Source organism: Chiloscyllium plagiosum, chromosome 24, assembly GCF_004010195.1.
Source record: "Chiloscyllium plagiosum isolate BGI_BamShark_2017 chromosome 24, ASM401019v2, whole genome shotgun sequence".
Classification (NCBI taxonomy): domain Eukaryota; kingdom Metazoa; phylum Chordata; class Chondrichthyes; order Orectolobiformes; family Hemiscylliidae; genus Chiloscyllium; species Chiloscyllium plagiosum.
In genome coordinates, this window is record NC_057733.1 from 48,975,518 (window position 1) to 48,993,211 (window position 17,694).

The window sequence follows — 17,694 nt, forward strand, 5'->3', positions numbered from 1 at the left end:
CCGCATTGCACTTGAAACAAGGCCAAATGTAGGAATGGTTTCATAGAGCCAAAAAATCAAACAATTTCAAAATTATTATTGTGCAGAAAGCAAGTAAATGAATGCATATTTGCTTCTCCCAATTGAGGGCTCTTTTCATTCAATATTAAAAGAAAGGGGAGCATACTTGAAGTCTTCTTCCAGATGGTCATGGACAAAGGCTGCTGTTTCTGCAACAAATTTACTTCCTGACACCACTCTGATCAATGGTTCTAATATATTTCATTCAAAGTAAAAATCAATACCACAACTTTGGTCCAGTGGACCAATGGGCCAACTAGTATAGACAAACAATTCAAAACTCTAAAATGTTACTGCATAGTTCAAATTGTTCCTCTTGGTCTTGTATTTACAGAGATTTTTCACCAATATAGCATAAAAAGTACTGCTTCAAAACTCTGCATACAAAAGTCATTGCCACTCAGTGCACAATAAAATAAGAACACAGAACAGAAAGATTTAAAATTGACTAACGTTTAAATAAAAATTACTTTCCTCATTCTCCTGCTTTGACAATCATGTACCACACCAGCAAAGAAGGAGCTGTATAGATATGTGCTTCCACTCATGTTCATGTACGGTGATTTAATTGGAGGTTGGTAAAATGATTCAAGATGACTGAACAATGTCACAATGGATGATATACAGTTAATGAAGCAAGTTTGATAAGATATGCCGAGAAATCGTGCTAGGCCTCATGGCATGAAACCCTCAAAAGAAATGACACAATTCAAAATTAGCCAAAAAAAAAATCAACTCCCTATTTTTTAACTGTGTCCCCTCACTCTAGTCATTCCACAAGGGGAAACATCCTTTCAACGTCAACCCTGTTAAGTCACCTTAGGATCTAATATGCTTCAACATGTTTTCTGACAAAAAGCGCAGCTGCAATGTGTGCCGATACGGAATGTCTTTAAAAATAATGCTAGACTATTAATAAATTCTGCTTCCATCTTCCAAACTTTGAAAGATTGAAAACTTTCTTTTGCCAACATTGAACTTTCTACTGCACAGCCATATCCCTAAAGCAAAAATTACATGGAACAATATTTACAAAGTTCTCTTTTTACTTAAGGATACCCTAATAGCATTTCCGTTTTCTTCCTTAATTGAAATATCAGTAAGACAGACATACACATAACCAGAAGAAAAACAGAGTGATAGGAATAGAAAGGCTGAAAGGGAACTAAGAGGAGAGGCAGGAATAGAAATGGAGGAAGAGAGAGAGAAAAACTGAAGTGAAGGCATAAATGCCAAAATATGGTGTGACGCAAGACAGAGTGAGTGAGAGGAGAGTGAAATAGAAGTGGAAAAGAAGAAAACAGTAATCTGCAAGCTTACAGGAGGTCCCAATACAATTAGCTAAATGTTGTACATGACTATGTAGCTTGTAAGAATGCAGGAATGCGTCTTATGTAAAGAACAAGATTCATATTGGATTTAAGCATTTACTCTGTTACTGTCCTCACAAATCAGACCTGCTGAGTTTTCTAACACTTCTATTTTTAATTTAAATCCACAGTATTTTCATTTTATTTAAATATTTATGATGTCCAGGAAATAATGATAAGGAATTTTGATTCAAACTCTTATTCAGCCATTAACAGGAAATGTTTCATTCTCATGTTTTTGAAATAAGTTACTGGTACATCTGAGATGAATAATTACATATTTACTCCCCCCATTCGAGTTATAACTGAATATTCAGCAAAAACAGCTTCAATGGCTTTGGTAATTCCACAGCAGGAACAAATCAAACAGAACTGGGCTTTATTCTCACTTTTCTCCTTTGAGCAGCAATTCTGACACTTAAAATTAAACTGTGTTTTTGAACATAATTATTATTCAGCTTATTTGAACTGAGAACTAATTTGATAACTCTTTTAATGAGATATTTATTTGATAACAATAAGTTTCTTCTTTTTGACATACGTGAATGAGTCACGAAGAGAGCAAGGTTGTTGACAACAGTAATAAGTGTTCAAATTACTCTCACTTCAGATTTAACATTGTGAAGAATGCAGAACAGAGGGTCAACATTGTAGAGAGTAACAGACGGTAGGTAATGATTACAGGACTGTAATCTTATTCATGACGTTAAAACTGCCAGAGTGAAATCCAAGCAGCTTATCTACGTCATTGGATTTCATTTCTGATAATACCTTGCAGTCTTGAAAATCATTTCCCACTGTCTTGTAATTATTTTTACATTGAGCTATTTTTCTTTCTGACCATTTACCAGGTACAATTCTAAAATCTCTGAACCCTTCCAGAGCTTTCAATTTTTGGAAATAAAGACACTGCAGACAGGTTTTATATCTGCAACTTGACTTTCAATGTGTAATGGTTCCCTAGGATATAAAACACGTCGCTTTTGTAAACTCTGATGATTAAATGAGCATTGACAGAAGCTGAGGCAAAATCTCTCTTTTCAGGCATGGTTAACTGCAACTGTTCTTGTTCCTTGTAGATTCCTGTGAATGAACTGACAGCTAAATGCCAGTGTCAGAAAGCTACGAAAATTACTTGTGCCATCAGACCTGAAGGGTCATGGAGAAAAATAATTTATTGTTCATTACAAAGTGCATTATAGATAAAAAGTATCTCTTGGTAAATTTACAAAATAACTATCCACTTGAGATGCTCAGATTGTTTTAAGGGTCAATACAGTTGAGTAAAATAAAGTTAGAAGGAAAACAGATGATGGCTGATAATTTAGTAATTGGTGTTTGGATATATAAAGAAGAAACAAAGGTGACGCAGTGGCCCCAAGGTGTATCATTACATATCCAAGCAGGTTGATTAAAAAATCTTTGACCTTGTCGCACAATAGTAATGTCCCTAACTCTGCACCAGAAGGTCTGGGTTCAAGACTCACGTTCTCAGAGATATCTAACATCATTAACCAGGAGGTTCGGATTAAATCCCATCTGTCCCAGAGGTATATCATAACATATCTGAGCAAGTTGACTACAAATAATTTAAAAAGAGGGAAACAGTTATGTGACAGTGATTGTGGCCCAAACTCTTGGCCACAAGTTCTGGTTTCAATCTCACCTGCCCCAGAGATGTCATAACATGCTTGAACAGTTGATTAAAAATAATTAAAACAGACTCCAAATGTCTTCAATAAGCACATAAACATTTAAAGGGTAGTAAAAAGAGGAGGAAAAAACTGAGTAAGAAGAGATATTTACCAATGGCTGAAGTGTTAACTGAATACTTTGCATCTTTGTTACCAAGGAAGTGCATGCTACTCAAACCATGATGACAAGGGAACAAATTCAGGCACAGGAAGGGTTCAAAATTGATAAGAAAATTACTAAAGGACAGGTTAAATACACATAGTGAAAACTTTCAAGTGATCAAAGTGAGCCAGGATGGATTTATAAAGGGAAGATAACGGTTGATAAAATTGAATATACTTTTTGAAGAGATAGTTAAAGCAGTGGACACGATAATGTCCATGCATGTTATTTATTTGCATTTGCAGAAGGCATTTGGTAAAGTCAATCATCAAAGATTTTTCAATCAAGTTGAAGCTAATGAACAAAGGCAAGCTACTGACTGGCCTGGCTTGGAAAGAGGCTGAGTGGAGAAAACAAAAAAAAATTAACAGGGCAGGCACTTTATTTCATAGGATGTGGTGGTCCAGCAAGTAGCTGTATTGGGGCCCAAGCTATCCATTGTTTTCGTTACCAAATCAGATAATGGATAGAACAACAACAGAAATTGCTGGAAAAGCTCAGCAGGTCTGGCAGTATCTGTGGAGAGAAATCAGAGTTAACGTTTCGGATCAAGAGACCCTTCTTCAGAACTGTCTATAGACATGCCTGATCTGATAATCCTCAACATTTTCCTTTCTTATCCCCATAACCCTTGATTACAAATCTGTTTATTTCAGTCTTAAATATACTTAATGATTATCTTCAACAGCTGTTCTGTAGTAACCAATTCCACAGATTCACTACCTTGAGTACAACCTATTTAACCTCTCCTCATTAGAAATTCCTTCCCAAACCAGATCTTCTCTGGACTTCCTCCAATGCCAGTCTACAGAATCACAGAATCCCTACAGTGTGGAAGCAGGTCATTCAGCTCATCGGGTCCACAGTGACCCCTGAAGACCATCACATCCACACCTACCCTACCGTCCCCAATCTCTGTAACCCTGCATTTCCCATGGCCAATCCACCCAAGCAGCACATCTTTGTATTGTGGGAGGAAACCAGAACACCTGGAGGAAACCCACACAAACACGAGGACAACATGCAAACCCCACACAGACAGGCACCGAGAGTGGAAATGAACCCAGGACCCTGGTGACATGAGGCAGCAGTGCAATCACTGAGCCACAGTGCTGCCATCTTTTCTTAAATAAGGGGACTAAAAACTAGTCATCACGTTGCGCTGTGTACTTTGTACAGTTTTAGCAAGACCTTTCTATTTTTATACTGCACTCCCTTTGAAATAAAGGCCAACACTCCTTTTGCCTTCCATATTACCCAGTGAACGTGGATGTTAACTTTTTGTGACTCATGCATTAGGACCCCCAAATTCCTCCTTTCTGCAGTCTTTCTCCATTTAAATAATATTCAGCTTTCTATTCTTTCCACCAAAGTGCATAACCTCACATTTCTCGCATTATATTCCATCTGCCAAGGTTTTGCCCATTCACTTAGCCTGTCTAAATCCTCTGTAAACCTTTTGTGTCATCCTCACTATTGGCCTTTTCACTTGTTTTTTGGCAATAGTACATTTACTATTGACATTCAAGTCATCAATATATATTGTAAATAATTGTGGTCTAGCTCTGATCCCTGTGGCACTCCACTAGTGACATGTTGCCATCCTGAAAGTGTCCCATTTGTTCTAATTCGCTATCTTCCATTTGTTAGTTCATCCTCTACTCATGCTAATACAGTACCCCCAACTCCATGGGCTCTTAACTTATTAATTTGCCTTATCAAGTGTTTTAAACATTCAAATATATTATACGGCATGGTGGCAAAGTGGTTAGCGCTGCTGCCTCACAGCAGCAGGGCCTCGGGTTCGATTCCAGCCTCGGGCGACTGTTTGTGTGGAGTTTGCACATTCTCCCCATGTCTATGTGGGTTTCCTCTGAGTGCTCTGGTTTCCTCCCACACTCCAAAAATTTGCAGGTTAGGTGAATTGGCCTTGCTAAATTGCCCATAGTGTTGGGTACATTAGTCAGACGGAAATAGATCTGGGCAGTATTCTTCAGATTAGGTTAGGTGAATTGGCCATGCTAAATTGCCCATAGTGTTGGGTACATTAGTCAGACGGAAATGGGTCTGGGCAGTATTCTTCAGACGGTTCATGTGGAATTGTTGGGCCAAGTGGCCTGTTTCCATACTGTAGGGAATCTAATCTAATCTAAAATCTACTGGCTCCCCTTTGTCTACCCTGTTTGCACCTCCTCAAAGAACTGTTGTAGATTTGTCAAGCATGACTTCTCCTTCATCAAGCCACGCTGATTCTGCTCATTTATATTATGTGTTTCCAAATGCTCTGTTATTATATCCTTTATCATAGACTCTAACATTTCCCCAAATATTGTTCAATCTCGACTCCTGATTCTCATTTCCCATGGGAAAACTCAGCCTAGGAATCAACTTATGGTATATTTGGTCTGTATGGTTCGAGATAGCAATGCAGTCGATTACTCTTTCCTAATTGATCAATCAGAGGAGCCCAACTATTTATTTTGAGCCTACAAAATATAGAAAAATGGAAAAGTAATACACAATTAAAGTTCTTGTTTTTGTGTAAACAGAGCACACTGACTAAACCTGATGAAATGTTAACAATATAGAAAACTATCCCCCTCAAAAAAAGTCAAAATTGGACTCAGTGTGAAATAACAAACTGAATACTTAAAGGGCTCCTCTACCATTTTAAGTATTTAGTTAAGTATTTTACAATTCAGCCACCAATCAATAATATAATAATGCTTTGGGTACTTACTGTGTATTCTGTATCATGTCCCCATCAATAAAAGAGCACATAAAGAGAAAGATAAAGACACAGTAAATAAAGGTCGCTTGGATTTATTATTCATAATGAACATTTTAAGTACATTTAGCAGCATGAAAACTAAATATTACAAACCACTGGCAGTACAACCAGATTGTTGTCCTTAGGACAATATTAAAACCTTGTACACTGCAGGGATTCTATGAAGACTGCCACGCATATATGATTTCTGATTGGTTACTAATTTCTCCTAAAGTCATGATCAAACATTCTGCTCTGTTGGTCATCAACATGGTAATTTCATAAAGTGATTCAGACCTTTTAATTCAACTCTGGATCTTATTTTATGTGAAAGCACAAATCCTTTTTTCCCAAGATCATCCACCAGGTGTGGTTAAAAAAGGAACTAACAGCCTAATTTCAGGCCTCTGTTGACATTGTTACAAACTGTCAGCCAGTTAATGCATCAGAGAGCTTAGAGATCATCCTCCTGCAGATTACTATTTTTGCAACAACATGACTGAAATTGAGAGGTTCACTAATCTGCTAAAGAAGTCTCCATGGCTAAATGCGTTAAAACTGCTTTGAACTAATCTACCTCCAAGTCTAGTTGTACTTTGATAAAGTCAGATTAAGGATCCCCATTGCTTAGGTCTTCAAGAGTGCTGCCTCCATTAAACTTAAATTTCAATAAAAACACTCCATCAGGTCTCAGAATTGTAGAAATAGACAAGTTATATTAGGAATAGTGATGTCAATAGTGTCAATTATTATACATCTGAAATCCAATGAAATACTCCAAGGACCAATAAATAACTGTAATAAAAATGCTAACTGAATTTTGAAGTAATCCAACCATTTATTATGGCTGAGTATCTTTCAAAAGAGTGAATATGTCTTTGTTTTCACGTTACAGCTTTCAAATGAAGAAACATAAGGGATGATTAAATATTAGGCTGGCTCCACTTGAATAAATAAGCTACTTCTTGTGACATAATAAAATTGCTTGTTTTTTTTACTTTTAGGTAGTATTTTAAACTTAGTTTTGTTTAATTAGTTAGTGCAGATCACAACATTGGACAGAATGTTACCTGCAGATCTCCTTAGGCCAACAGTACATAAGACAAATAATAATCATTGTCTTAATGTGTCATCTGATATTACTTCGTCTGCGCTTGCTATTTCTGTACTCTGTCTACAGTAGTATATTTAAAGATAGGATATTGCTTCAATGTAAAGTATGATACTCCCATCCAATTACAGATAAGTTGTTATTTGAAAGTACTCATGAGTCAGCATTGGATTATTGAGTCTGAGAGAGAAAGTGAGGACTGCAGATGCTGGAGATCAGAGTCAAAACGTGTGGTGCTGGAGCAGCACAGCAGGTCAGGCAGCAACCGAGGAGCAAGAGTGTTGACGTTTTGAGCATAAGCCCTTCATCAGGAATGTCTGAGCCATGCTTTATTGAATCCTTCTGCAGTTGCAGTGCAGATTACATTTTAACATTCACTGGCATTCTTCACTTTGAACACCACCCAACTGAAATTTCAAACTTGAAAGGTGTTGAATTGTATAGATTTGTGCTATAAGATGTTTCATCTGCTTTCCTCCAGCTGAGCTGGAGTCCAGATATCTGTACACATTTTTTACATCACAAGGAATTTAAATGGGCAAATGAAGGTCAAATATATTTTTATTCTGCAGTCACTTCTCTTCCTTTATATGAAGTTAAGAGCATGAGTGATGCCCTATTTCTTCCCCCCTTCAACTATAACTCCATTCACCTCCCAATGTTTCGGTACAATACTGTGGTCTTTTCACCTGCTCAACACTCTGCCTGGTTCCTTCTATCAATTCTAATTACAGCCTTCCTAGAATCTGCTTTACCAATTGTAATCTGTGCAGTATTTTGTTGCCTCCTTCCCAAAAGCAGAAATCATTCTTGATCTTCTTTCCCCCTTTTAATTCCTTCTTCATTGAAGAATTTTGGTTGTCAAATGCTGTCACTATGAAGAAATGAGAAACTAGTAAAATAATGCCTCTCAGAGCTGAGTCAACCATGTTAATTAATTGCCACAATTTAATTTGCAATATTCAGCATGCAACATTAGTTACAAACCGACCAAATGACAAGGTATATTTGAATGAGCTGCAAACAAATAACAGAAAGAATTAAAACTAAATGTCGGAGAGTCACAGAACAAATTACACACATAAAAGCAGATAGATGCTGAGATGAAGAAAATGTACAAAATACCCAGCGATCATGAAATAACTGCTTCAAGGAAACTAATGTGACAATTCATGTACATCGAAGTTCTATCTTAGTTACACAAATCTAGAACTGAATTGAATTGAATTGTCATGTGTACCAAGGCTCAGTGAAAAGTTTTGTCTTGCGAGCAATACAGCAGATCACAGAGTTAAGTAGCATAGATAAGTAAATAATAAGTAAACAGTGGCAAAAACAAAAACACAGGTACAAGCGAATGCTAAGAGTTTGTGAGTCCATTCAGTATTCTAACAACAGTAGGGTAGAAAACCGACTGATGCATGTGCTCAGGCTTCCAAACCTTCTCCCCAATGATAGAGGTTGTAGAAAAGCATTGCGAGGATGGGATGGATCTTTGAGAATGCTGGTGGCCTTTCCTTGTCAGCAGGCCTGGTAGATGGATTCTATAGATTGAAGGTTGGCCTTTATGATTGCCCAGGCCGAGTTCACCACTCTCTGTAACCGTCTCCGATCTTGAATGGTACAGTTGCCATACCAGGTAGTGATACATCCAGGATTAGTGGTGCTGGAAGAGCACAGCAGTTCAGGCAGCATCCGAGGAGCAGTAAAATCGACGTTTCAGGCAAAAGCCCTTCATCAGGAATAAAGGCAGAGAGCCTGAAGGGTGGAGGTACTGCTCCTCGGATGCTGCCTGAACTGCTGTGCTCTTCCAGCACCACTAATCCAGAATCTGGTTTCCATCATCTGCACTCATTGTTTTTACCTAGTGATACACCCAGACAGAATGCACCTATAAAAGTTGGCAAAGGTATTCACCGTCATGCCAAATTTCCTTACATGCCTGAGGAAAAAGAGAGGTTGTTGGGCCTTTGTGACCATGCGTCCACATGAAGAGTCCAAGAAAGCTTGTTGTGGATGACCACTCCCAGGAGCTTGACAGTCTCCACTTGTTCCACCTCTGTGCTGTTAATTTGGGGGAAGGGGGGGGGGGGTCATGAGTAACATCCCGTTGAAAGTCAATAATGAGTTCCTTGGTTTTGCTGGCATTGAGAGCGAGATTGTTCTCAGTGCACCATTTTTCCAGGTCTTCCACCTCCCATCTGTAGTCTTTTTTGTCTCCATCTGAGATTCGACCGACTATGGTGGTGTCATCAACTTGTAAATGGTATTAGTCTGGTATTTGGCGGCGCAGTCATGTGTGTACAGTGAGTACAGTAGGGGGCTGAGTATGCACCCCTGGGGGGCTCCAGAGTTGAATGTTAGTGAGGATGAAATATTGTCCCCAATCTTCATTGATTGTGGCCTGTGGGTCAGGAAACTGAGGATCTAGTTGCAGAGAGTGGGGCTTAGTCCGAGATCACTAAGTTTAGTAATCCTTTGGGTTTAAAAAAAAATCAATTCAAGGACAGCATTACCAAACATGTGTGCTGTACCACTGTGTTTTAGGAGAAGGAGTTTGTCATTGCTGGCACAGTGAATTCCCTGTTTAAGTCACTGAAGATAATTAGAAACACTATCCAAAGTTGAATCTTGACTATATTAAAGTGCTACAGGATTGCTGATGGCAAATCATCTTCTTCCTCAACAACAAAAATGTGCATTATCCAGGAAAAGAAGATCAAATAGATGGTGGGGGTGTGGGGTGTCTTGCAGTAAATAGTTAAATTATCTTCAAAAAAATTGACTCAAAAATTAAGTAAAGTTAAGAGTAGAGGGATAGAGGATTTGTTTAAATATTAACATTGTTTATGACAGAGCCTTGTGTGCAAATCTACATTGGGCTATTTCACACAATGCTCAAAATTGAGGTGCAGCGGACAGCAAAGAAGGTTACCTCACAGTACAACAAGATCTTGATCAGATCGGCCAATGGGCTGAGGAGTGGCAGATGGAGTTAATTTAGATAAATGTGAGGTGCTGCATTTTGAAAAAGCAAATCAAAGTAAGACTTATACGCTTAATGGTAAGGTCCTGGGGAGTGTTGCTCAAAAAAGAGACCTTGGAGTGTAGGTTCATAGTTTCTTGAAAGTAGAGTCGCAGGTAGATAGGATAGTGAAGAACGCGTTTGGTTTGCTTTCCTTTATTGGTCAGAGCATTGAGTACAGGAATTGGAAAGTCATGTTGCAGTTGTACAGGACATTGGTTAGGCCACTGTTGGAATATTGCGTGCAATTCTGGTCTCCTTCCTATTGAAAGGATGTTGTGAAACTTGAAAGGGTTCAGAAAAGATTTACAAGGATGTTGCCAGGGTTGGAGGATTTGAGCTGTAGGGAGAGGCTGAATAGGCTCGGGCTGTTTTCCCTGGAGTGTCAGAGGCTGAGGGGTGACCTTAAAGAAATTTATAAGATCATGAGGGACATGGATAGGACAAACAGATAAAGTCTTTTCTCTGGGGTGGGGGAGTCCAGAACTAGAGGGCATAGGTTTAGGATGAGAGGGGAAAGATATGAAAGGGACCTAAGGGGCAACTTTTTCACACAGAGGGTGGTCCATGTATGGAATGAACCGCCAGAGGAAGTGGTGGAGGTTGTACAATTACAGCATTTAAAAGGCAGCTGAATGGGTATATGAATAGGAAGGGCTTAGAGGGAAATGGGGCCAAGTGCTGGCAAATGGGACGAGATTAGATTAGGATATCTGGTCGGCATGGACGGGTTGGACTGAAGGGTCTGTTTCCGTGCTGTACATCTCTATGACTATGACTTCCCACGCTGACTACAGAATACTGTTGTGCTGCAAACCATGATTTAAAATCCTGTTGCTTCAAATTAAAATAAGAGAATAAGCTGCATTTTGAAATGTCCAATAGTTTCTAAGAACGTCCAAGAGTAAGATCAATGAAAATTGATTAAGATGTGATACTTTATATTCTCAGGTAAAGCTAATGAAACAATTTTGAGAGATAAATCTTCTCAGATTTGCATCATTAATAAACGGTCCATGAAGTGTAGCATTACATCAAAGAACGAAAGGGATGTAATTTTAAATAAAATCTGCATTTGGTTTTAGTAATGACACTTGGAAACAGTAGCTTAGTAACTGCTATAGTCTGTTCTGTTAGCTCAGTAAGAAGTGTTCTCTATTTCTGCAATTATTTGCATGTCAATTACATCTAGACAGATATTGCTTGGTTTATGTAAAATGTATTTCTGAAAACAAAGGAATAATTTTGAGCCCACCTACATTTTATAGCAAGCCGTGATGTATTGATTGCCACAACGGGCAGCAGGTGTCAGGTGAAGAGATAAGAATTGAATGGAAAAGGCTTTTCAGCCCGTTCAGCATGCCCAGTTGTTTCGGTCATTAGTCTCTGCACTTTCTGTGCCTTGGGTTAATGCCTAAATTTTCATTCGGATCCACTCCAGTTTTTTTTTCATTTTAAAAATTAATTTGTTTCATTTATTCTTTCTCTTCCCCATATCTCCTCGGAAGACTAGGTTACATTCTATGGATTGGAACATAGGAACAGGAATAGGCCATTTAGACTCCAAAGCTTGCTCCACCATTCAGTAAGACCATAGTCTATCTGTGGTCTCACTCCATATACCTACCTTCGGCCCATATCCATTAATACATCGCTGCACAAAAAAAATCTCAGATTTATAATTAACAACTGATCTAGCATCCACTGCTATTTGTGGAACAGAGTTCCAAAATCTCTCACCCTTTGGTGTGTAAGTGCTTCCTAGTATCTCCCCTGAATGGTATGACCCTAATTTTTAGACTATACCCTTAGTTCTAGAATCTCCAACCAGTAGAAATATTTTATTTTACGTATCCTGTCTTTTCCTGTTAATTTCTTGAAGACTTCCAATTAGATCATCCCTTAACCTTCTAAATTCTATAGAAAACAAGCCTAATTTGTATAATTTCCCCTCATTATTAGTGTTGTACAATAACCCCAAAAGTCCAGGTATCATTCTTTTAAACTTATGTTATAATCCCTCCAAGGCCAACATATCCTTCCTAAGATGGGGTGCCCAGATCTGCTCACAGAACTCCAACAGGGATCTGAACAGGGTTTTCAATAACTTGAGCATCACTTCTGCATCCTTGTACTCCAGCCCTCGAGGTAAAAAGGCAAGCATTCCATTAGTCTTCTTGATTATTTTCTGAACGTGTTCATGGCATGTTGAACATCTGTAGCCTGAACTCCCAGTCTCTTTGGACATGTGCTGCATTTCATCCATACCTGCCTGTATTGCGCATAAACAAAGCTTTTCACCGTACTTCAGTACACATGACAATAAATCAATCAATCAAAGACTTAAGATAGTAAAATGTAGGGTACGTAGGTTAGTTTGATCTTCGAGTAGGATAAAAGGTCAGCACAACATCGAGGGGGCTGAAGGACCTGTACTGTGCTGTACTGTTCTATGTTTATGTTCTAAAGACAGCAATGAATGTGCCATCCCCAAGTTTGTGAATGACAATAATCAGTGCAAAGTCATGCAAAGAGGACAACACAAAGTGTCCACAGAGTATACAGACAGAAGGGTTACATCCAAAATGTCAACTTCTCCACTTGCTGATGCTGCCTGGCTTGCCATCTTCCTGCTTGTATACCTTGGATTCCAGCATCTGCAGTTGTTTTTGTCTTGAACCAGGGTTAAATAAGTGGGCAAAACTTGGCAAATAGAATATTAAGTGGGAATATATGATGTTATGCATTTTGGCATAAGAGAGCTGAATATTATTTAAATGGGGAAAGACTGTGCAATATGTGCAGCACAGGCCTTCATGCATTATTCACAAAAAACACTCATACAAGTTTAGCAGGTAATAGGGAAGGCAAATAGGCTGTTGGCCATTATTTCAAATGGGATCGTGTAAAAATCAGGTTTTGCTAAAATTATGCATGGAACTAGTCAGACCGCACCTGGATTACTATGAATAGTAATAGTTTTCACTTTATTTAAAGAAAGATATAGAGTCATAGAGATGTACAGCATGGAAACAGACCCTTTGGTCCAACCTGTCCATGCTGACCAGATATCCCAATCCAATCTAGTCCCACCTGCCAACACCCGGCCCATATCCCTCCAAACCCTTCCTATTCATATACCCATCCAAATGCCTCTTAAATGTTGCAATTGTACCAGCCTCCACCACATCCTCTGGCAGCTCATTCCATACATATACCACTCACTCCACGTATATTAACAATGAAGAGAGTTCACAGAAAGTTCACAAGGTTGATTTTGGGTGTGGACAGATTTTCATTTGAACAAAGGTTTAGTGGTGGATTCACCAGTGTCCTGTACAGTTGGAGTAAATTTCCTGACTTTTATATTCCTCACCAGTTGCAATAAAGGCCATATTCCAATTGTCTTTGGCATTGTTTGTTGTACCAAGGTGACATGTGAAAAAATATTTACACAGGTGAGTGATGGGAATCCAGAACACTCTACCTAAGAGGGTGATAGCGGCAGATTCAATTGTAACTTTCAAAAGACCTTAAAATAAAAACAAATGCAGTGTTTTGGGAAAGGACTGGTGAAGGACTAGCTGAACTAATCATTGAGAGAGCTGGTGTGGATTTAACAGGTTTGGCAGGGGGGGGATCGTGATTTGCCTGCAAGTTAAACAGCAGAAATTTTGATGATCAAGTTTCTGGAGGGTAGAATGTGGGAGACTAATTGGAATGTATTGGAATATTTGCATGTGGAGTTAACAAAGACATGAATGAGGATTTTGGCCACAAATGAGCAGAGACAGGAATTTAAGTTGGGTGAAATCATGAAGGTGCAAAAGGATAATTTTAGTCATTTGATGTCAGAAGCTCATCTCTGGAGCTAATGTGACGCCAAGACTATGGACAGACTTACTTAATCTTAGACTGACGGAAGTGGATGGCAACATTAACTAAAGAATGGAGTTTGCAGCGAAGTTGAAAACAATGGCTTTAGTATTTCCAATATTTAATTGGAAGAGATTTCTGCTCATCCAGGACTAGAGGTTAAGTAAATTGTCTTATAATTTAGCAATGATTGAGGAGTTGAGAGTGATTACAAATCTTAGTTATATACCACTTAATATTCAATTAGCTCAATTACTTCATGCGTTGAAGTATGAGGCGTATGCATTATGAGGCGTATCACACAACTGATGTCAAAATGTTGTATTTCTTCATACCACAAGCCAACTACTACATTTGGCATGTGAAGCCAAATGTTATTTGGTGCCAATTTCCTGTAGCCATTTTTAGCATATTTCAATGTAAGTTCCTACCCACATTCTTTATTAATACAATCTGGTAAGGTGTTGTGAAATAATAGTACTTTATTTTGTTTCCTATCTGTACAGTGGCAACCATAATAACAATTGTTTTATCCATCTCATTTCTGTGGTAGCCTAACAACATACTTATGTTTGAATGTACTTCCAAAAAGATAAAATAGCTAGCACCTTGATTTAGAATTTAAAAACTTTAGAAATTTAAAAGTAGTACACCACTGTTTGCAAATCTTTCCAGGTTTTGTTCAGAATATCTGTTTTTTTGCTGATGTCGCTGTTGCTCTTTTCAGCAGCTTATTCTTGGTGCTGTGCAGTAGGACCTCTCTCAGGTACTCACTACTTTTTGCCTGTTTTTTTTTCTTTTTATTTTGAACTACTAATTTTCTTCATGGTTCCTTCTTTTTAGCCTACTCTTAGCTACTTGCCTCAGTAGCTCAATATTAACAAATTCTCCAATTCTTAATTGCTCTTCAAACAATGGAGAATCAGTATTAATGACTATGGAATAAAAACACAAAGATTTGTAATTGTTTAGAAGATGCAGCAAAATCTGTGGACCAGGAACAGAACTAATGAAACAGTAATTCAGTATCTCTCTTTACACTTGCTGCCAGAGTTATTGGAGTATCTCTTTCACCTTCTGTTTTTATTTGAGATTTCCAGCATATTTATTAAGGAACAAAGAATTATTTTCTGCTCAAGTAGAAATATCTAATATAGATGTTTAAAATTGATGCCAATGTCATTCATCAATTTCCAAGAGGAAAAACTGTGTCCTGTGTTGCAAAGTAAAAGTGCTGTGTTACGTTAAATAATTGTGTTCAGTCCTACCTGTGATGGTATATGGATAATAATTCCAGGCCTTTTCAGTGACGTAAAAGATCCTTGGAACCACTGCCCTAGCCCAGCTAGGGAGTTTGCTATAAATAAAGCAAGAAAGGTAAATATTAATAAAATTTATTTCAAAGGCTCCAAAATAAAAAAAAACTAATAAATGTTGACAAACATACAGCGAAAATAAACTTATGGAATTACTGTAGATGCAACCTGCATAATTCATCACTCTCTACATGGTGTATTGATATTAGTACACATTTCCATCTCTTGTGTAAACCACTTATATAGTGACCTTGCATTTCAGACTGAAAGCATTATTGATGCTTAGGCTAGCTATTATTCATTATAATGCATCCTCAGGATGCGTTATACGTCAAAGTTTACAATCGTACAGCACTCAAGCACACTGCTTTTCTTTAGGTGGCTATTTGGAAGATATTCAATTAACCCTACTTCTCTGTTATTTCCCCATATACCCTTACGGGTTTAATAAAATTTCTAACGATTCACATTAATACAGTTACAGTGGTAAATAATAAAAGTACCACTGCTTCAGATTACAATATAAAAATGCTTTGTATGTGAAGTTATTACCTAACCACCTATAACAATTTCAGTTAGAAATATGCTTTGCTGCAGCTTAGACTGCACAAAAACCAAAGAAAATTGCAGTTGCAGCTGTTGTATATTTGTGCAAGTCTGGTGGACTGTCATTTTAAAAGCTTGAGCACATCACATAATGATGATATCAACGGCCATTTTGGGCAGGAAGCTTCTGCTGTTTAATGTTTTGGCCCCCTGGTCCTTCATGGAACTTAACACAAGAAGAAAATTAGCAAGAAAAACTGGGATTAAAAACTGCTTTGAGATCCACTGGATCTATCCATTGATTCACTAAAAAAAAATCACTCCAGAAAGAGGTAAAGAGTGCAGAAGATGCTTGCCACGCACTCCACTCTAAGACTATAATAAGATCATAAGAAATAAGAACAGGTATAGACCTGTTTGTTCCTGACAGACATGGAGACTCCTCGCAGCCAGAAGTGAGCAGAAATCACCAGGTAGTTGCTCTGACTTTCATGTTAAGAATTTTTGATGTCTCGCTTCTTCAGCACACATGGTCAGATCATAACCTGAAACTTATTTGTGTAAATTGGGGTTTATAAGGCATTTACCAAGTTATAATTCCCCTTGATTGGCAACTTGCTGCTGTCAAACAGGAAACTTGCCTTGTCACTTGGCAAATGCATAAAAGATGCAGTGAGTTTCCTTGTCAGATTCTGCCATTAACCGTGCCACAGTCTACATTGTTCAGATCCCTTTAAGATTTGACCCTAAGATATTAAATCCTAATTACAAAATATCTTCAACTGGAACATTAATTTTGATTTTATTTCACAGACTGAGAAGAAATAAAGAAACATAGATTACTAAAAGTAGACACAAAGTCAAAGTTTTTCATCTTGCATTCATTAGGACTTGTACACAGATGTTGAAAAGGAATACAAATTTGAAGTGTTCTGAGGCGGAAGATGAGGCGTTCTTCCTCCAGGCGTGGGGTGGCGAGGGAGCTGCGGTGAAGGAGGCCCAGGACCTGCATGTCCCCAGCAGAGTGGGAGGGGGAAGTTCCCTTCATGGGTACCTGGTCAGGTCCACATCCCCCAACAAACCACCCTCCCATCCTGGCACCCTCCCCTGCCACCGCAGGAATTGCAAAACCTGCACCCAAACCTCCTCCCTCACCACCATCCAAGGCCCCAATGGAGCCTTTCACATCCATCAAAGTTTCACCTGCACATCCACCAATGTCATTTATTGTATCCATTGCTCCCAATGCGGTCTCCTCTACATTGGGAAGACTGGACGCCTCCTCACTGAGTGCTTCAGGGAACATCTCCAGGACACCCGCACCAATCAACCCCACCGTCCTGTGGCACATTTCAACTCCTCCTCCCACTCTGCCGAGGACATGCAGGTCCTGGGCCTCCTCCACTGCCGCTCCCTCACCACCCGACGCCTGGAGGAAGAACACCTCATATTCCGCCTCGGAACACATCAACCCCAGGGCATCAATGTGGACTTCACCAGTTTCCTCATTTCCCCTCCCCTCACCTTACCTCAATTCCAGACAGGCTGACACTCATATGACGTCCTACAATAATCTCGAAGTAACAAGTGAGAGGAGAAAGATTTTAAAAAGACACGAAGGGCAATTTTTTTACACAGAGAGTGGTTTGTGTGAGAGACCAATTTCTGGGGTAAGTGGTGGATGCAGGTATAGTTACAATGTTTAGGTAATGTCTTTTAAATGGCATTTAGACAATGACATATAAATAAGAAATAGTTGGCGG

The 17,694-nt window shown here is 38.7% G+C and overlaps 1 protein-coding gene across 3 annotated transcripts in view; it reads right to left on the reverse strand.

Moving 5' to 3' along the window:
* The window catches only part of LOC122562276 (cytoplasmic phosphatidylinositol transfer protein 1-like), a 287,598-nt gene that overhangs the window by 79,710 nt on the left and 190,194 nt on the right, over positions 1 to 17,694 (reverse strand). For all 3 annotated transcript variants that reach the window (XM_043715061.1, XM_043715062.1, XM_043715063.1), the window contains exons 4-5: positions 15,338 to 15,426; positions 6,028 to 6,035 (exon numbers count right to left, since the gene is read on the reverse strand). In XM_043715061.1, the coding sequence (XP_043570996.1) occupies positions 6,028 to 6,035; positions 15,338 to 15,426 (97 nt within the window). The remainder of the gene's footprint in view (positions 1 to 6,027; positions 6,036 to 15,337; positions 15,427 to 17,694) is intronic.